The 20,466-nt window shown below is 50.1% G+C and overlaps 1 protein-coding gene across 2 annotated transcripts in view; it reads left to right on the top strand.

Moving 5' to 3' along the window:
• PDLIM1 (PDZ and LIM domain 1) overlaps positions 1-19,576 on the top strand; it is a 28,167-nt gene extending 8,591 nt beyond the window's left edge. The window contains exons 3-7 of one of the 2 annotated variants that reach the window (XM_030452871.1): positions 5,136-5,220; positions 14,042-14,217; positions 15,576-15,736; positions 17,643-17,760; positions 18,657-19,576. In XM_030452871.1, coding sequence (XP_030308731.1) covers positions 5,136-5,220; positions 14,042-14,217; positions 15,576-15,736; positions 17,643-17,760; positions 18,657-18,843 — 727 coding nt within the window. In that variant the 3' untranslated portion in view covers positions 18,844-19,576. The remainder of the gene's footprint in view (positions 1-5,135; positions 5,221-14,041; positions 14,218-15,575; positions 15,737-17,642; positions 17,761-18,656) is intronic. The other variant, XM_030452872.1, reaches the window with a different exon arrangement.
• Positions 19,577-20,466: the final 890 nt, after the last annotated feature.

Genomic DNA, 20,466 nt, shown 5'->3' with positions numbered 1-20,466 from the left:
CTTTTTACAGAGCAGAAATGGAGACTGGGCAGGCAAGGGTCTGCTTTGCACTGACCCTGGTGCTGCTTGAAAGAAGTGGAGCCTGGTGGGTTTTTTTCTTTCTCAGGTACTGGGGATTTATCTTTCCTCTTGGTTTGACTTGCAGCCTGGGGACCAGCACTTCTCCAGGTCAGGCAGTGGATGCAGTGGGGCATTGCTGGTTGCTCTGCACTGAGTTTTCCCCCAGAGTGCCTGTAGCTGAGGTGTCCAGGGCTTTTCTGCAGCCAAGAGAAACCTTTTCCTGCAGCTTGGATAATTCCCAGCTGAGGAAGAATGCCAAAATAAGCCTGACAGTTCATTGAGGGAATTCAGAGAGGGAAGAACAGAGCCTGGAGCTGGCAGGGAGAGTGGTTGGTGAGCCATGTAGACCTGGCTGGGAGAAGAGGAGGGGAGGCACGGGCTCCTTCAGCCTGCAGGCTCTCACACATCATTGAGTCTGTAAAATGTCTTTGCTAATGTTAATTACAAAGTCATTAAGTTTATAGCCACCCCATGCATGTTTCATCCACCTTGGCTGTGGGAGCTGCCTGGGGAGAGGTTTCTAAGCAGGATCTGCAGCTGCACAAAACTGCAGGGGTCTTGAGTTAGCATGGTCCCACTCTTTGGTTTTTTGGATTGTTTTTTTTTCCCAGCTTCTCTTGCAGTGTGGTAGCATGAGTGGTGTGTGCTGGGTGCTGCTGCTGCACTGAGGGATGAGTGCTGCTGGCAGAGTGGCCAAGGGAAGTGTCAAGGCCACAGGGATGTGAAAGCAGTGACCTGACTGCTTACCCACTTTGGGATTTGGTGTTACTGCTTGTTAGGTAAAATCCATGTTGGGTGTTTCTGGGGCCTTTGAGTCTTTGGTCCTCCTCCTTCCCTGGGAGCAAAGTTCTGCCCAGAGAAGAATTGCTCACTTCATAGCTGCTGGAGATATGTTTGTGTTGGAGAATGGGATTCTGCAGGAGGCTTTCTTAGAGGAGAGAGCTCTTCTTTAATGCCAAAGGACAGCATTGTGCATGGTGTCATCTTCCCAAAATATTGGGAGTATTTTATCCCTAGCACCCAGCTGTCTCCTCCTGTAACTGTGCTGTCCCAAATGCAGCTGGACTCAGTGGTCCAAAATGCTGTGTGGTTTTTGTAGCTGAGGCTGGAACCCCTTTGTACTTTGTAGTCTAAGGCCAAGACCTTAAAATCTTGAGTGGAAGACTAGAGGGGTGACAGAGAAGGCATTTTAAACCAGTTGGAGCTCATGCTTCTTCTTCCTGCTCGACTTAAGCAGAGAAAGTAGGTGAGGAGAGCCCTGGGTTGGTGGTCAGCCATCCTCTGGAAAAAGGGAAGAGCATGACTGGAGGTGGAGAGGGTGGAAGGCACTTGGGAAGATGAGTGCCACCTGGCCAGGTGGGATGGGCTTGGGATTCCCCCACTCTGGTGGGGCAAACTCTGTCAGTAAGGCCTGAATGTGTGCAGTGAGGAAGGCTACACCATCATCATCTGCCCTGCAGCACCTCCAGCTCTTGGGTCTGCTCTCCATGCTCTGCAGCTGAAGCTGAGGGAGCTGTGCCAAGGAGCTGTGCTGGGAAAGGCTCCTCACCATCCTAGAGATGCCTTGTTAAAGCATCAGTCATTGCTGAGTTTTAATTTCATATCTGATGAACTTGAAATTGATTACTCATTTAGATGATGAGCTCTGCTGCAGAAACCCCTTTAAGCTGCAAGAAGCTGGAGGCTGGCAGTGTTTTAGGGAGGTATTTTGCTCTGCTCTTCTTTGTGTGCTCTTCTGTGGACCAAAACAAACTTCACATGTGTTTGTTTTGCAAGTAGGGAAATCCTCTTGTCTTTAATGGCAGCCAAGCCATCAAGAGGTCTTTATGTCTGGCTGTATTGATGATTACTGAAGAGAAGGGTAAATGTTGGGAACTGAAGGGACTTCAACACTTCTGGTAAAGGAAACGCTGTTTGCAGTGTGTGCTTGATTGTGGCTATCAACAGCATTCCAATGTTTCCTGTTTCAGTGTTTCCCTTAATGATGGTAACAGTCCAAAAATATTTCAGATCAGATTGTAGGCAGGAAATCTAGTCTCACACGTCACCATTAAAAAGGGATCCAATTACCAGCTGAAGAAAACAAGCCTGGTCTGCTTTTTCACCCAAAGGTGCAAATCTGCTGATTTCCTAGGATTTCAAACCCAGGCACCAATTGCTTTCTCTGAATGTGCTTTTTTATGTGGCACTGCCAGGTGCTTTGCTGTTTGACGTGTGAACAGAGTTGGAAAAGTCTATTTTCTGCCTCAAAAAGTGGGTGTTCAACAATGTTGGCAGATACACCAAATTGCTGCTGATCTTATCCTGCCTGGCAGCTCCTTGCTCTTTTCTCACCCTGTCTTTGTTCTTTCATTTTGCTTTTTGTTTCAGGCTAGAACCAAAGATTCCATTTTTCTTTTCAGGGGTGTAAACCCAAGCTCAGCACCATGGGGTTGTTTGGGGTGTGCTGAAGGACTGACCCACAGCAGTCAACTCAAAGCCACCTGCCTGGTCAACTCAGAGATATCCCAGGCAGATTTTCTTGAGCCTCTCTCATTTGTAAGAAAAACAAAGTTTTGGATCTTGTAAAGAACTGATAGCCAAAAAGACCCAGGCATGGCTGGTGGTGGGTATGCTCCTGCAGCAGGTGTGCAAAAGCAGGCATGGGGTAAAATCATTTCTAAAACAAGTCTCTTTGATCACCAAATGGGGGGTGGAATGGTGCAGCCTTGATCAGCTCAAAGGTAAAGTGTGCATTTCTATAGGGCATTTTCATTTAAACAATGGGATTCCTACAGTGAGTCTGTGCTTCCCTCTGTGTCTGGAGGCAGCTTGGGGGTGGGAATGAGAGGAGAATATTCGGAAACAAGGACTGCAGACACACCATGGCTTGTTTTGCCTCTACTGACCTTTTCTTCAGATTTCAAGCTGCTTTTCTGTAGCTCAGCTTACAGTATCTTAATTCAACTTGTTGTCTGCAAAACCTTTGGTACCTTGCTAGGAGTGATGCCAGGGAATGAAATGCATTTGCTCTTTGAAGAGCTCTAGGATGAGGGAAGTGCAGGTTCAGGTGCACTTCTTGCTTGCTCCCCATGTTCCCCAGGTCTGAGTGGTGGGGACAGGTTGAGGCTTGGGCTTGTGTTCTAGGAAGTTGGTGGAATCTGTTGACTCATTTAGGTTTGCTTTTAGCCTCCCTGCCAAGAAGAGTTTTCCAGCTCTGTCATCTTGCTCAGAATTATTTTGGCCATGGGAAAAGGCTGATGTTCTGCCCCAGAGCAGCTGTGTTTGCCAGCATGGACACCTCCATTCCTGGCTGGTTGCTAAGAGTGGCTGTGTTTAAATCCAAGGACATGTACTCTGCAGCTGTTGTAGCTGAACAAAGGTACCTCCTGGCAGCCTGAGAGTACTGAGTGTCTAAAGGTTATGAAAGTGCCATCTAAACCTCTGAGGAGGGTCCCAAGAGGGATTCTTTAGGTCTCTCCTCATTTTTCAGCTGGCAAACTTAGTGTTGCTCAAGGAACTTTGCAGTATTTCCAGGTTTATTGATGACTTTGCCATCTTAGTCACTTCCAGGTTTGGAATGGGATGCTGACGTGCCTCTCTTCTTAACAGAACAGACTTCCTCAGCTCTGGGCTCACAGGATTAGGCTCTCATTTCCCAGTTCTGCATTTTCCCTTGAAGCCAGGGCCTAGCTCTGCCCAAAGAGCACTGAAAGCAAAGTCTGGACTCTTGTCATGTTTACATTACTCTGTGTTCAAGCCAAGTCTCTTGAAAAATGTTGTATTTTGTAAATTCCTCCCCAGATTCCTGCCTTGACTTGCATGCAATTTCCTTCCTCCCAGTGCCTCCCCATCCAAACTAGCAGAGACATTTCTTTCTAATCTTGGGTCTTGGTTTCTCCTGGGATGAAACAGCAAATGCTGCATCCTATAAATAAGGCATGAAAACATCTAGCTGAGGCACAACCATGGTGAGTCCAGTCAATCCACCTCTGCCTTTTGTGCCCACACTTCACAGGCACACTTCACAAATCCTGGTCCAGCAATGGGACATCTGGTGAACTTCTAGGTGCTGGTTTTTGGTGGTTTTTTTTTCACTCCTGTCACTCTTCAGTAGAAGTGCAGACACTGCCATCAGGAGCAGAGCCAGGAAGCCCTTGCTGAGAGCTGGTACCACAGTGGTGCTACCCATGGCCAGCAGCCCAGGGGCTTGGGATGGAGCATGTGGCCTTGCAAGGCAAAGCCAGCCAGCAAAGCTCTCTCCTCTTTGCAGCCACTCCTTCCCTGCTCTTAAAAATCTGAGGGAAAGTGGCACTGTTTGGTCCCTCTGAGCTGCTGACCTCTGCTTCTGAGAAGTGTAGGCAGTGGGTGGCTCCCACAAAGGGTGTCAGACACAGCTAAGCACTGCACTTCTCCCTTACTTGTTTGTCTGTTGTTCTTTGGGGCACAGCAAAACTCCAGGGTGATGATGGTAAAAGCAACTGGTTTTGGTCACAGATCTTGTGTTTTGGGCAGCTGTGAGTAACTGGGTCAGACCACAAACCAGTGAAGTCTCCACAGACTTTCTCTGCTGCATGATGTCATCTCAGTTCTTACAGACTTACACCCTTTTGTTGTTTGGGGTTTTTCTTTTTCATAATTCCCCAAAGCCTCTGTTTGTTCAGCACAGATACCACTGCAGAACACAAAACAAAAAAATATCTTGAGCTTCTCTAGGGCAGCCTAACTTCAAGAACAAGATGTTTGAATGTTCTTTGGGGAGTCAGTGCACTCAAGAACCATTCCTCTTCCCAGCTACCCAGAAAAGCTGGAGCACTCAGTAGTCTGAACTGTCCCTCTTAACTACAGGTTCTGCACCTAGGGGATATCTCCAGCTTCAAGCCTGGAGCCCAGGCTTGATGTGTGTTGCCAGTGGAGTCCCAGGGGACTTTTCATCCAAGTTATGTGGCTAAGATGGGGCTCTCCAGATTCCTCCTGATGGGGATAGTGCTGTGTACTGGGGTAATATTTGGGAAGTTGATGAACTTAAAGTCTTTTAATAGCAAGTGCTGGCTGGTGAGGACAGATTAACTGATCCCACTCTGTGTGTGTTGCAGAACGGAGTCAAAAGTTTGGTCACCACTTGTAACTGAGGAGGGAAAGGCACATCCTTACAAGATGAACCTGGCCTCTCAGCCCCAGGTAAGCCATGCACTGTTTGCACACCTTATTCCCACTCTGACTGACTGCTGAGTGGCTTCTGGCCTGATCCTCCAAGGCTCTGAGCAGGAGGCCCCAAGGTGCCATGCCCCATACCCCCTGGGAATGGGGTGGCCCTTGGACACCTGGTGGAGGCTTTGCCAAGGGTAAACTGCTTGGGCCAGAAGTGTCCCTGCCATCTCATGCTCACCCCTGCCACAGGGCACAAAGGCACTGTAGAGGTGTGGCTCAGTAAACCCTTGCAACTGCTGCTAAGCCTGTTGATTTTCATAGATAAGGAAGGTCTTGGGAGGGAAATTATTCTCTCTTAGTGTTTCCTGTTGGGGATTTTTGTTCTGTTTTTTTCCTCTTGCTAGCAGTCTAGCTGTGAAAAAAGTGGAAGAGAAACACAACAGCCTTTTATATTTTTTCCTCCTGGCAATCCAGGAGGTTGGTTTTGTCACCTTTTGGTAGCTTTGCTTCATGGGTCCACTGCCTCTGTCAGGTGAACGTAGTGATAACTGTGAGCTCTGCAAGGGCATTGGCTGGGCTGGGTTTAGGAGGGAACAGTGCACAAATCTACAAGAAGTGCACTAAAATCGAGGGCATTTCTCTGGATTTTCAGGAAGGCAGTGGTGTGGATTCTCCCACCTCCTTCATGCCTGTCTAGCAAAGGAAGCAGAGAGAAAGCTGGTTTGACTCTGCAGTTTGGGCTGGAAAGGAGCTGAGCCTGAAGGAGCACACGTGCTGCAAGGTGCTGCCCAGATCTTGGTCTGGGCTCTCTCCTGCTCCCTCTCATGCCCAGGCTGCTGTGTGGGGTGATGTTCCCCAGGGATTTCCTAACTCAGCCCTAACAGAGTCAGACTGAGCTGTTGGACTTTGGTTGGGCTGAATCCATGTGGTAACACCTGAGCTGTTTCAGGGAGCCTGCTGTGAGCTGGGAAGGAGCTGAACTCCAGTCCTGAACTTAAAATCAGTGCCCTGCTTCCTAAAATCCAATCAGGAGCATCTTGAAGGTCAGGCTGTGCAGGATTCACCACAAATCCTGGCAGTGGAGCCTCCTGAACCCTAACCTGAGGCCTGATCCTGGTTCTGACCCTGGCTGGTGGGTAGATACAGCAGTGCTGCCAGGTCCCAGGTGTGGCACAGCTGAGTTTGGTGATGCCAACCTCTGACTGACTTCAGCAGGAGATTTGGTGAGAAACTGTGGAGAGATTCCTGGTACAAACCTTATCTCTGAGCAGTCACCCTTCATCTGGCACCAAGAACCAACCGTTCCCTAAAGACCAGGCCTTGACCCCTTGTGATGGCTGAGTTATTTCCTGGGGTAAAAGGAACACTCAAGCTTTGCTTGAAGTCTTTTTTTTTTCTTTCTTCTTGTTTTTTTCTTCTTTTCCTCTTCTTTCTTCTTTTCCTCTTCTTTCTTCTTTTCCTCTTCTTTCTTCTTTCCTCTTCTTTTCTTCTTTCCTCTTCTTTCTTCTTTCCCTCTTCTTTCTTCTTTCCCTCTTCTTTCTCTTTTCCTCTTCTTTCTTTTCCTCTTCTTTCTTCTTTTCCTCTTCTTTCTTCTTTTCCTCTTCTTTCTTCTTTTCCTCTTCTTTCTTTCTTTTCCTCTTCTTTTCTTCTTTTCCTCTTCTTTCTTCTTCTTTCCTCTTCTTTCTTCTTTTCCTCTTCTTTCTTCTTTTCCTCTTCTTTCTTCTTTTCCTCTTCTTTCTTCTTTTTCCTCTTCTTTCTTCTTTTCCTCTTCTTTCTTCTTTTCTCTTCTTTCTTCTTTCCTCTTCTTTCTTCTTTCCCTCTTCTTTCTTCTTTCCCTCTTCTTTCTTCTTTTCCTCTTCTTTCTTCTTTTCCTCTTCTTTCTTCTTTTCCTCTTCTTTCTTCTTTTCCTCTTCTTTCTTCTTTTCCTCTTTTATCTTTTTTTTTAATTATTATTATTTTTTTAAATACACACCCATTTTCTTGTTCAGTAGCTGACTGCAGCACATCAGGTTTGTGGTGAGCTCTGCTTGTTTGGGGCATGAAGTCACCAGAGCATGGTGACTGCTGCCAGAGCTCTGACAAGCAGCAGCCTTCCTGGGGCTGTGTCTCTGCAGCATCCCCAAGGGCAGCTGCCAACCCTCATCCTCAGCAGATGCTGTGTGTGGATGCACCAGCCTGGCTGGCTGGGAGGACTTGTGCCATGAGGATTATGATCTCATTTTTCCAACAGGATCAGGAGAAGCTCGATCTTCGAAGGCAGTGCTGAGCTGTTTCAGGGTTTTTTTATTTGCCTGCCAGTGAAAACAATATATTTGCTTTCCTTGGCAACAGTATCACACAGGACACTTATTAACTCACTTACCAAAAAAAATGGGACCTCCTGAGTCCCAATGGTTCATTGAAGTCCTGATCCAGGATCCTCTGGTGATGTTTCTCAGTCATACATGGGAGCAGACTTACTTCAGGCTTAAAAAAAATATTAATGCTTTAAAACCATTTGCTGTAGAAATGGGACTGCAGTTATTCATTAGGTTCCCACCTTTCTCAGAATGAGGTTGGTGTTGCCTCTCCTGTTTTCAATATCACCAATTAAGTTTCTCACAGCACTTGTCTTCCTTTCCTCTTCCCCTTTTCTTGGTGCAGTTAACTAGATCTTTGCAAAATAAATTATTTTCCAGTTTGTCTCAGGAACTGGTGTCTGGCTACATCTTTCAAGATCACTGTTTACACATTTGGTTTGTTTCACCCCATTTGAAATACACTTTTTGTTTACTTCTGTGATCCTTCTGGAGGCTGATACTTGGCAAAATGCTGCGTTGTCCCTTGGAAGTATTTTTCCTTACTTGGAATGCAAAGTCAAGATTCTTCTGTGTGCCTTTGGAAAATCAAAAGGCATTCCACAACCTCCCATGCATTCCCTGAAGTCCTGACTCCCAAGACTGACTTCATTGTCTAAGCTGACCTTTGCTCAGAGCCCCAGGCATATTATTATTTCATTACCATTGTCTTGATCCTTCTAAATTAATTTAAACTGAGGTAGGAGGGATGACAAAATCCCATTTCATCAAAAGGTGCAGCAGCCTGGAGGTGGTGATTGTTTTGGGTGTGACCATGGCAACCTGAGGGGAAGGAAATGGCAGTCATCCCACTAGATTTACTCAGTTATTTCACTTGCACTTCTCACCCAGCTCCTCAGGGCAATCACTCAGTGTCATTTTCCCACCAGCACTGGGTTCCTCACCACACTGGGGATGTCTAAAATAATGTCTGCCTCCCCCTTCTGCTTGAGGTGTCTCAAGGAAAGGGATCCCAGGAAGGGAGACCAAGTTAGGTCATTTCCTTAGTCTGATCCAAGGCTGTGCTGTGCCTTGTCAGACCTGGACACTGTGGGAGAAGGTGTGTCTGTCTGGTGGGTGGGTTTTTTCCTGCCCCCATGTATTTGTAGGATGTTGAGGTCAATGGGGCCTCAGTCTCTGAGCAGAGGGAATGAGCTGTGAAAAAGTGGCATGGGAGGAGGTCAACACCACAGCTGCCTCCAAAAAATCTTGTCCTGAAGGCCACAGACTCCATCTGGAGTGAGTACCCCTCAGAATGTCAGAGCCAACTCTTGGTTTGGGAGGGCTCAGGTCACCTCTTTGTCACCAAGGAGGATGGGAGCATTCAAACACGAGAGGGCTTTGGTTTGAAATGAGAAGTGAGTTCCAGACATGAGCTCTGGAGATGAATCACAGCACTTGTGGGCTGACAGACAGCCACTTCTGTCTCCCCAGGTTTTCTGGAGAGTGCCTGCCCTCTCCTCTTTGTCCTCCAGAGTGATCTCATTGTTTCTGTCTTGTGTATTTTATCTCCCTGGATACCGAGGAGGCAGGGGCTATAGAAACTGGGGGTGTGGCTGGCCCTGGCCTTTGATAAGGCCATGCATGTGTAGGCAAAGTGTGGAACAATAGGCACACAGAGGAAAACCATCTCATTTCAGCTGGAGGAGCTGCAGTGGCACAGCCTGACCTGCTGGTTTGGCTTGCAGGGAGATACTGCATGGATGTGGAATGTCTTGGGGACACAGAGGGGATGTGGGAAGCCAGCCTTGTGCTTCTACCCCCCTGCAATAACAAAGCCCCAAACCCTTCCTCATTTCTGATCAGATTTCAAAGCATAGCAAAAGGTCTCTCTGCAGCTGAGAAACCCCAAACAATAGCAGAGAGGTGAAAGCAAAGGCACTTGTGACTGGAGCTGGGGTCGTTGGCCATGAACATGTCCTCTTCTGAGCTGTAGCTGCGGGTTTGGTGCAGGCAGCCTCCCCTCTGCCTTCCCCACGGGCCCAGAGCTCTCTGTTGTGCTGAGGTTTGCTCAGGGGACTGTTTTCAGAGAGCTGAGCAAACATTTATCCTGAGAAATGTTTCATCTTGTTTCCTCTTGGTGTGGCTCCTCTCGAGGGTCTCAGTCCAGGAATGCCCTCCCCGAGGTGCTGTGCTCTGACTCAGGACTCACATCCCATGTTCCTGGGGCATCCTCATTTTTTGGTGCTTTGGCTCTTTGTTTGTTTGTCTTTATTTTCTTGGTAAGGTGGGGTGGGAGTGGATCCCCTGCCCCTGGGAGCCTGAGCAGCAGGCAGTAACCATGCTGCCCAGTTCCTTACTCATGACCCCACACCTGAAGGTGGGTTTTGGTGGCCCCCCACTTCACACCCAACCTTGCTGTGAGGAGAGGACAACCCTGCTTTGGGGAAAGGGCTGCCTGACCCCTCAGTTTAGTTTGTTTAGGAAGAACAAAAAGCCTCCAGGTTTTTTTTCCTGTTCCTGGTGGTGGTGAGGTCAGTACAGCCAGGAAGGGCTTGGCCATGGGACCCGAGAGCCCCCCCTCACCCATCCCTAACCTGCCCAAGGGCACCTGGGGGACACAGAGGCATCTGGGTGGCTTTTTGCTGTGCCCCAGCACAGCTGATGGAGGTGGCTGTTCCTGGGCTGTCTACCTGGAATCCCACCTCTAATTTGGGATGAACAGACTCCAGGTCCATCCCTGCTGCATGGCAGGGAGGAAGCAGCCCCCATCTGCCCCCCCCCATCTGTCCCCAGGCACAGAGGTGACAACTGACACAGCTGTGTGGGACTTTCACAGGCAAGGCTTTGCTGTCACCCAGCAGGGTCTGGCACAGGAGGGACCAGAGGGAGGAAGGGGCCATTGTTTTCCCAGCTCCTTCCCTGTGATGCAGTAGGAAATGCTGACCTGCTTCCTGCCCTGGCCCAGGCACATTTTCCCTGGCACTGTGGCTGCTGGGAGGGTCAGGGGGATGAGGGAAGCCCCTTGGCACCTCCTTGCAGGGCAGTGTCCTCCATCTGCCCCCAGAGAGAGAGCTGCTGCCACCAACACCCAGAAAAACCCTCCTGGCAGGAGAGCTGTGGACTTTGGCCATGAGGCTGATCCCATGGAGACAGACAGAGAGGCTGCTCAGACTGGAGAAGACCTTACTGGGGCCTTCCAGTACCTTAAAGGGGCCCAGAAGGAAGGTGGTGAGGGACTTTTTAGGATCTTGGGTAGTGGTAGGACCAGGGGGAATGGAATCAAACTAGAGGGAGGTAGATTCAGGTTAGATGGTAGGAAAAAGTTCTTCAGCACCAGGGTGGTGAGACACAGGCACAGGCTGCCCAGGGAGGTGTTTGAAGCCTCATTCCTGGAAATTTTGAAGGCTGGATGGGGCTTGGAGCAACCTGGTCTGGTGGGAGATGTCCCTACCCATGGCAGGGGGTTGGAACTGGGTCATCTTTAAGGTCCCTTCCAACCATGACAATTCTGTGATGCTATGAACTCGAGCTGGAGCCTACAAATGTTATTTGTTCTTGGGACTGAGCTTGTTGGGGGTTTTTACCCTCTGGAGTAGGGGGCTTTGCACTTGTGCCTGAGGGACTTGGAACTGCCAAGTTTTCCCTTTGCAGGCAGGTCACTGGGGATGCTCCTCAGTGCTGCTTGACCCCTTTTCCTTGGGCTGGTCCTGGGGAACTCCCCAGCCTTGGAGCTGCTGTGAATCCCAAACATCTCAATGCATAAATCAGGTGCTGCCCCCACACATGGACACAGCACTTTTGTACTAACTTTTTCTTTTTTTCTTGCCAGCTGGTGGACAAGTTTTTAGTAATGTTACATTGCTGATTTTTTTTATTATTATTATTTTATTCCCTGGTATTAAAGACTCAGAGAAACACAGGGTTCCAGGAGCTGGGGCTTTAACAAATCTGCTGCAGAGCCCAGGGTTTGGATTGGCAGTTCTGGAAAATCCCTATGTAAATGCATTTGACAGTGAGAAGATGTTATCTTTTGATCTTGGGATCATGAAAGCACTTGTTCTTCACAAATTCCTTGCACAGCTCAAGCAGAAAGAGCAGCACAGTGGGTGCTGGAGAATTTGGATTATCCAAATGCCCTTCCTGACATCACTGCAGACCCTTGGGTTACCTCCTGTGCTGGGCTCCAGATGGGACTTTTCTGATCCAACCTTCAGACACCCCCTTCTGCACTGGTGGCTGTGTTGAGCCTGTTGTTAGGGCAGTAAACTTCATCCACATAATAAACCAGTTGCAGATGTTCTGACACTTCTGAAAGCTTCATTTGTGGTCTTGGGTGTTATTACACAGCAGAAAACATACCTGGTGGCCAAACATTAGGCCAGAATCTCCTATGTGGATTATGTGCCTGTGATTCTTGGATTCAAGGCACTGCTGTGGTTTCAGCCTCCCCTCCATTTGGCTGCCTGTTATCTCAGCACTTGTAGGAACTTAAAACATCCTCAGCATCACTGCAGACTGATTTGGGTTTGGCTGACAGGCTCAGAGATCCTTGGCAGGGATGGGAATGTGCCCACACACATGTAACTGGGACACCTTCCTTAGGAAACCAGAATTTTTAAAAAAATGCTGAAAATTACCCCCCTTCCCCTAATTCTTGGGTAAAACTTAAACGTTTCCCTAATACAAGTTGTGTCCATTTGGCCTGAAAGGATAACCCCTTTAGCCTTAAACTTCTGCCTCTCTCTTCCATTAACCAACTAATTACATCTCCAGAGCCTTTTCCTACTTGTGGCCTCCTGTGGGAGGGCTGATGTGTGTTTAAGGCTGAGACAAGACCACTGATAGTTTTCCCCATGGTGTGATACACAGGCTGAAGTAAATGTGGGTTGGTTGGGTTTTTTTTTTCTTTTTAATTGCCAAAATCCACAGTTCCTGCCATGGGAAAGACTCTTTTTATGAGAGCTGTTCTGTGCTTTGCATGAGATGGCAGCAAAGGGAGATGAGCTAATTACTCCAGGGGCTTTCTTCCTTTGCTGTGTGGGGAAGCCTCATGGCTCATCAGCCAAAAAGCTGTGGGAGAGCCCCCCACACCTGAACATCCTGAGCTCCTCCACTGATTTCAACCCACTCCCAACTCACCAGTGTGTCTGTGTCCAGCCTGCTCCTCTCAGAGGGGTCCAGTGCTCTGCTTGGGGCCATGAATAAATACCATTGGAGTGCCATGAAGTGAGGTGATGACTCCCATCTGTCAGTCTGGGGATGCTAACCAGCTGCCCAAGGAGAGCTGGGGGCAGAGAAGTGATTTATAGGGAAAAAAAAAACCACAAACCCAGGGGATGTGGTCACCCTTGGTTCTAGTGGGTGCTTATCCTGTGAGGGGGTGTTGGGTCCTAGTGAAGCCATTCTCAACCTCTGGCTGAAATGTTTCAGAAATGCCCATTTTGGTGCTGTCTGTGAGCTCTGGCTGTTCCAGCTGTCCCTCCATCCTTCTGGCTGCTCTCCCTGCTGTGCTTTCTCCTTGCTTTGCTCAAGTGTCTTCCCTGGGGAGAAAGCAGCCCTGGGTGTTGTTAGCTCTGCCCCAGGGCTGCTCATTCCCAGATGGCTGAGCTGGTGGTGGTGCTCAGAAATGTCCCCATTGTTTTAGAGCTGCCTGTGCTCCAGAAGAATCTTTCCTCATGTCTGTCTCAGCTTGGATGTGGCTCCTTTCTGCCTGGAGGGCAACCAGTGTCCCCAGGCATCCCCTGACACCTCTGGAAGCCTCACAAACCCAGAATCTCTCTGGGTCACCTCTCCTACTTCTGGCCCTGAAGAGGTCTGTGGTGTTCATCTCTCCCTGGCTGTGGACAGGCTTTTCCAGTAGCAATGCTCATCTTCCCACTTGTCTCATGGGAATGTCTTGTCCAGAAAACCCCAAGCTGCTCACCCCAGGGAGCTGTGAACCCCAGGGCTGGGCTGGAGGAGCAGAGATGCTCCATAACCCTTGCAGAAATGACACAGATCCCCTCTTGTTTTTTGCCTTGCCCAATGCCAGACTCCCAGCTCTGGCTGCAGAAGTGCTGCTCCTTCTGCCCCTCATCTTCGCTCCTCCCTGGAGACCATCCCTGCTTTCAGGGCTCTCAAGGAATGCTGTGTGGCTACCTGGGCTACTGCTGCTGGGTCTGAGCTCTCCTGGTCCTGGCGCCACAACTCTGAGAGGTCCCGAAGCCACCCAGGAGGGGACCTGGAGCCCCCAGGATGTGTAGAGCAGGACACTTGTCACCTGTGGTGGTGTCATCCCACTCCTCAGCTGACCCCAGACACCCAAGTGTAGCAGGAAGAGCCTTTCTTGCTCCTAAGGCTCGACGAGCTGCTGGCCTCTCCATTGCCTCACACCAGAGTGAGCTTCTCTCTGTGGGTGTGTGTCCCACCTTTATTGGCCCCCTGGTAATAGGGGGCCTGCCCTAACCAGGCACAGGTGGACTCACACCCACTCTTTGGCAACTCGAGGCACCTGGTTTATCTTGTTTCTCTACACCCAAGACCCCCTTTAGCAGTGGGTGCTGCCCACCTGACCTCTGCTCCTCTGTCCCCAGGAGATGAGGCCCGTGGGGAGCGCACACAACCGCAGCGCAGTGCCCTTCAGTGCTGCCCCCAGGGTGATCACTGCTCAGTACAACAGCCCAGCAGGACTCTACTCCTCAGAGAACATCCAGACCTTCAACAACGCAGTGGAGTCCAAGACATCATCACCTGGAGCCACAGAGCCTTGGTAAGTATCTGCTGCTGCTGCTTCTTCTCTCCTTCCGATCCCTGCCCCCCCTGGGATGGCTCCAGGAGTTTGCTGCCAGGGCAGCAGTTTTTAACCCCCAAAAGGTGGGGTATTTTTATTTTAGATGGGAGACTTCAGTAAATGAGATTCAGGCTTCAAGGGTTCATCTGCTTGCAAGTCTGACCGTGCTTCCTGCTCCACTGGAAATGAATAGAGATGGAAGTGCTTTATGGGATTCTTCTTATGGAAGCAGCATTTTTTAACACATGCAGTAGTGTTAGCTCTGAGGAGTTCATTATGTAGAGCAACTCCCTGACAACTCAACTTCTCTGAGCAACACTGGCACAGGGAGGATGCAGCTGCATGGGGAGGATGCAGTGCATGGGGAGGATGCAGTTGCGTGGGGAGGATGCAGTTGCATGGGGAGGATGCAGTGCATGCAGTTGCCTCCTCAAGAAAAAGCTTTTCCTTCTGCAGTTCAGTCTGACCTGCAGGATGCTTATGCACTTTTCAGGCAGTCAGAGGGTGCAGGGATGGGGAAACCCAAGAAGCTGTTTACATTTATGAGGCTGCATGATGTAACTGAGCTCTCAGAGGAGACTTGTCAGTTCTCTCCTTTTTCCAGAGATGTTTTATTCCAGCCACAGAACAAAGGGCAGGCAGGAACCTGGGCTCTAGGCTGAGGGCCCAAGTCCCTTGTGGCCAACAGCAGATGAAAGGAGGGCTTAGTCTTAGCAGGTGGACATCTCCTCTGCTCTTGACCTGCTCCTTAAAAGCTGCAAATGGGCTCAGGGTCCCCACGTACAAAATGGGAATAATAAAACACTTAAAAACTGAATGAAATGACTGACAATCAAAGGATCTTGTGGTTTAGATCGAGGTGACCTTTGGGCCAATTCAGACTTGCAAAGATTTCTTTTCAATGGAATTTCTGTTAGTTTGGGATTCACAGGAGTCTAAGGGAGTTTGTGCATGCCAGGGATTTGCATGGGTGGCCCAGCCACCACCTGGGATTCCCAGCCCAGCACACCAGGTCTTCATTTTTCCTGTTAACCAGAGCAGAGATTTCCTGGGCAGAAAGCTTCCATTCCTGGAGTGTTCTATATCCTCCAGGATGCACTTAGGAAGCACTCAGGGGGCAGAGCATGGGGAACACCTGGGCACTGGCCAGGGCTGTCAGTGAGCAGCTGTGGACAGTGCTGTGTGGAGCTGCAGCTCTCTTGTGCCAGCACATCCAGCATGGCTGGGGTTGGTGCTGTTTGTTCTGCTGACTGATGCAGGGTGTAAATCCTTGCTAGCAGGACTGTCTGGGGGCTTCCAGCTGTGTCACAGGAGTGTGTTCTCTGTTCCTTCCCCAGCTCAGAGCAGCAGCACACCCAGCCCCTGGGCAGTGTTGCCATAGACAGACAGTCTGAGGTGTACAAGATGCTCCAGGAGAATCAGGAGTCAAACGAGCCACCCAGGCAGTCTGCTTCCTTCCTCGTCTTGCAAGAGATTCTGGAGTCGGAAGAGAAAGGTGGTAAGAACCCCCCTGCACACCTCACCTGGGTGTGCTCTTCCCCTTTTGCCATTCCTGGGGTTGTGTGCAGTGTTCCAGGGAAACATCCAGAACTTTCCTTCCCTTCCCCAGTTGGTGACTGTTCCGGGCAGTGTCTGTAAATGGTTTCCACAGAAACAACCCAGTGCACTGACTTTACTCCTGAATTTCCTCTCCCTGATTAATTTCCGTGTCTGTGGGCCCAAACTGTTGCTTACTTGTTCAGTGCTCAAGAAGTGAACCCTTGCAACCTTTAGTTAGCCAGAAGGAATTTTAAAAGTTGCAGAGCCTCTTCTTTGCTTTCTGAAGCTTTGCCCTTTGAGATGCCACTCACTGATTAAAGACCTTATTAGAGTCAAGACTTTAGAACAGTACCATGAGACAGGGCTCTGCAGTGAGCCCTAAAGCTTCTCATCTCCATCCCTTTACACAAGGAACGGGATTCACTTCCACAGCTGAATATAAAAACCTATAAGGTATGGCCAGAGTGAGCAGCTCATAGCTTTTCATCTCTGAAACTTTGATCTGCTTCACATTCTTCATCTGACATCTGGACTTGTGCAGTTCAGGGCTACAGACTTTAAGATAATAAAGCCAATTAACGTAGTTGGGGGCCAAATCATACTCTCTTATTCCCTTGAATAACGTAAAATAAACAAATAAATTGGCGAAGAATTCCAAGAATTACTTTTTTTCCCCTTAGGCCAGTTGAAACTTTGTCTTTTGTGGTATTAGCTTGGCAGTGGAACGTTCAGTTTCATCCAACATAACCCTGGTGCTGAGATATTTGCCACAAAGGGAAATGAATCAGCCAAGTGGGTCTGAGGGGTTTGTAAGGAAAGAGCAAAATGAAGGAAATAAGGAAACAATAGGAAGATAGAAACCGGGATCTTGGGAGCCTTTTTTTTTTTTTTTTAATGCTGTTAAAATACCAACCTGAAAGCATCTTTGTAAAATATTGAGTGTTTGCAACTTGCCCTTCAGGGGAGGGACTGGAGTAGCTGGGACTTCTCACATATCCATGATCCTCCCCTCTGCTAAGTAATGCTGCAGCAGATAAGGGGCAAAAAGCCTCTCTCTCTCTCTCTTTTATCTCTCTTTGAAGATTTGCAAGCATTGCTGGGATTCTCTGGCAGGAGGTTTGGCTGCTCAGCCAGAGGCCAGGGCAGGCTTTGGCATTGCTGCACCGATAATCACCCCTGCAGAGGTTACACAGCCCCAGAGGAATGTCTGCTCCTGAGGAGGGGGTGTCCCAGGCTGCCCCACTGCTCCCCAGGCTCAGCCCCCCCTGCTGCTGAGGGGCTGATGTCCCTGCTGATAAACAGCAGATAAAGAGAATGTTTGTTGGCTGCTCCTCCAGGTGATGTCCCATCCTCAGCTGGGACAACTCCCCTGGGGCACTGCTGGCTGTCACCCCTGGACACTGACTGGGGTGTGGAAGCACCAGGAGCCCTCTGTGCTGACACCTGAGCCTCAGGTGGGGGAACAGGTTGCATTTCCTGCAGAGCTTTGTTGAAGCTGATTTCTTTAGAGAGGTTTAAAAAGCCCAAAACATGTGGTGTGAGCACAGTGCTGCTCCAGGCAGGGGGAGTCAGCAGCAGGGATAGGGAAGAGCCTGAAAAATGGGGTTTGCTGCTGCTTCCTTCCTGGGAAGGGTCCCCTGCAGTTACAGGCAGAGGGCAGGGACTGGGGTTGGAGGGCACGTGGGCTGTAGCCACAGGTTCAGCTGTGTCCCCTCTCTCCCTGCTCCCCACACAACCCTAAATCCCTGCTCCCTTCAATCCCTGCATCCCTCAGAGCATCTCCTAGCAGAGCATCTGCTTGGGAGGAAGAGCCAGGAGCCTCACAGCTCCCATGCCCAAGCACTCTCCTTCCCCCCCTCCTCCAGGAGACCCCACCAAACCCTCTGGATTTAGGAGTGTCAAAGCCCCAACCACAAAGGTGGCCTCGTCGATTGGGAATGCCCAGAAGCTGCCCATGTGTGAGAAGTGTGGATCTGGCATTGTGTAAGTACACTCTGTCCTGGGGGGTGGTGGTGGTGGTGGCATCACTTCCCCTGTGGGGCTGAGGCACTGCACCCCAAACACCTCCCCTACCCACAGCCACCTCAAACCATGGGGGTTTTCTCAGCTCTGAGAGCCCTGCCTTGGGAAGGGAAGCAGGAGCTGGATGGGAAGGACTCAACCCTTGTCTTTGATTCACTGTTCAGCTGCTTAACCACAAAACCTTCTCTCCAAACCCCTTGGAATAAGTTCACTGCAGCAGCCAAGTGCTGGCAATTGATCTGCATGGTCATGGAAGAGCTGAGTTCTTCCAAAAGCTCTGGGTGCACAGTCCTGGCATGCTTGGAGCACCAGGGATCAACAGGGTCATTACAGGGGAAGCCAGACCCTGTATAAATCTGAACCAAACCCTACAGTTCCTCTACCAGGTCTGGAGAGAAAGCAGAAAGCTGTGAATAGCAGTTAAAAAACAAACCAAAACCAAACTAATGAATTGTGGAAAGTCTGGATGGCTGCTGGGACACAGCTGGCTCCTGGGAAATGGTGGTGGTGCTGCTGGTGTTAAGGGGTTGTTGTGTTGAGGTTTTTGGGTTTTTTCCTTATTATTTGCTGGGTTGAGCTGTGGCACCACCAGTGGTGTTGTCACCTGTCCCTGTGAAACACTTTCCAGAGGAGGGATCCCACGTTGGGCTCCACAGGGAGCTCCTCACCAGGGCCAGGGTCTGTCTGGGCTTGGATGTGCCAGGAGGAAAAGTGTCCCAGCACTGGTGGCTGAGGATGAGGGGGGAAGGCAGGGGGTGGGCTCCTGGCACTGCCTGAGGGCAGGGGGTGGGCTCCTGGCACTGCCTGGGGGCAGGGGGTGGGCTCCTGGCACTGAGGGGTGGTGCTTCCCTCCCCAGGGGGATGTTTGTGAAGATCCGGGACAAGCAGCGTCACCCCGAGTGCTACGTCTGCAGCGACTGTGGCACCAACCTGAAGCAGAAGGGACATTTCTTCGTGGAGGATCAAATCTACTGCGAGAAACACGCGCGGGAGAGGGTGATTCCTCCAGAGGGATACGAGGTGGTCACCGTCTTCCCCAAGTAAAGCTGCTCAGCGGGCCGGGGTGGGTGGTGCCTCCTCTGCTTTTCCTGGGCAGCACCGTCCCTGACACCCTCCTGTCCCCAGCTCCATCTTCTCCGCCATAAGGAGTGCTGGGCCTGGCTCTGAGGGCCCAGCCTTGAGCAGTCCTCACACGAGATGTCACTAATTGTTCAGCAGCCTTTCTGGCTCCTATTTCACTGGGGTTTGTGGGTTAGTTGGTTTGATTTCTTTTTTTTTTTTCTTAATGCACAGGATGATTTTTTTTTCTCCCCCTCCTACCTGCTGTCAGTCACACAGGAGGCTGGGGGGGGAGAGCAAACCAGAGGCCAGCCTCAGATTCCAGCTCTTTAACATCCCAGTTATTGCCTTCTGGCTGCATCCCCCCCGAGGGTGAAGCCACCAGCAGTGTCTGCTGGCTCCTGCTGTCCCTGTGCTCTGGCACCCTGGGTGGCAGCAGAGGGTGCCAGGCAGGTGGCTCTGGTGTCCTGGTTTCAGGATGATGGGGCTGGGGACATCACTGCTTCCCACAGCACCAGGTGACACCTGGGACATGTCCATGGGAAACCAGGGAGTCCTGGAGGCAGGAGGGAAGGAAAGGTCTGAGTGGGCACAGTCCCCATCCCACCCATGCACACGGGGGCAGGGGACGAGCTGTGGGGAGGGGATTGCTCTGCTCACACCTCTGAATCAGCTGCAGGCTGTTCTTCTGCTGAAAAATAAATGGCTTCTAAGATGGGAGCATCAGCCTTGCTTTTAAAACAAACTGACAGAGCCTGAAAAGAGGAAGGGTTGTGGCCCATTCCCCTCAGCCTCCTCAGAGCTCAACCCACAACCCCTCCTCTCCATCCCTGGGACCAAGAAGCCCTCACTACCCCTTTCCCTACTGTGCAAACAGCCATCAGCAAAAAAAAATACAAGAGCTCATTCCACATCACCTCAGCAGCTTGCTCTGGTGTCAGGTTTGTGACAGGTAAAAATGTTTGTGGGGTATCTTTGGAGGTACAGGTTTCTCCAGGGGTAGGGTTGTAGTGCAGCTCCCAGCACTGATCCCATTTCCTGGTGTGGGAACAGGCTGAGCTGAGCCAATTCCCATTTATTACTCAGGAGGACTTTGATTGCTGCAGAAAACAGAAGGACATTTGTTGGTTTTCATGATGCAGGACAAAATATTTGGCAGCTGCAGTGCTGGCTCTGTTCTGACTTTCCAGATTCCTACCCCAGCTCAGCAGTTGGCATCTGGAGTGTGTCAGCAGGGACAGACACAGGTTAAGTGGGGTCACTGCAGCTCCCTGCCCAGGGGGTGTTGGTGGCTCAACCATCACCTTTGCTGGGCAGGGCAGTAAAAAAATCCGTGAGTCCTGGGCTGTGCAGAGTTCTCAGAGTGCTGCTGGAACACCAGCACTGGGTTCTACCCCAGGAGGTGAAGTTTGCCACAGGTTTCCTTGTCAGCAGCAGCCCCTGCAGCCAGCAGTGAGCAGACCTGGCATTGCTAGTAAGTGACTGCAAGCTGCAATTAGAAACCAGACAGGGCTTTCACCTGGCAAAGGTCAGAGCCAGACTACTCATTAACTTAACTGATTGGTTTCATCCCTTTGAGGGGATAAACACCTCTCAGGAGCATAAAAT

This window comes from Calypte anna, chromosome 6 (assembly GCF_003957555.1).
Source record: "Calypte anna isolate BGI_N300 chromosome 6, bCalAnn1_v1.p, whole genome shotgun sequence".
In the NCBI taxonomy this organism is placed as follows: domain Eukaryota; kingdom Metazoa; phylum Chordata; class Aves; order Apodiformes; family Trochilidae; genus Calypte; species Calypte anna.
The sequence above is the reverse complement of the archived record's forward strand: the minus strand, read 5'-3'. Positions and strand labels throughout refer to the sequence as shown.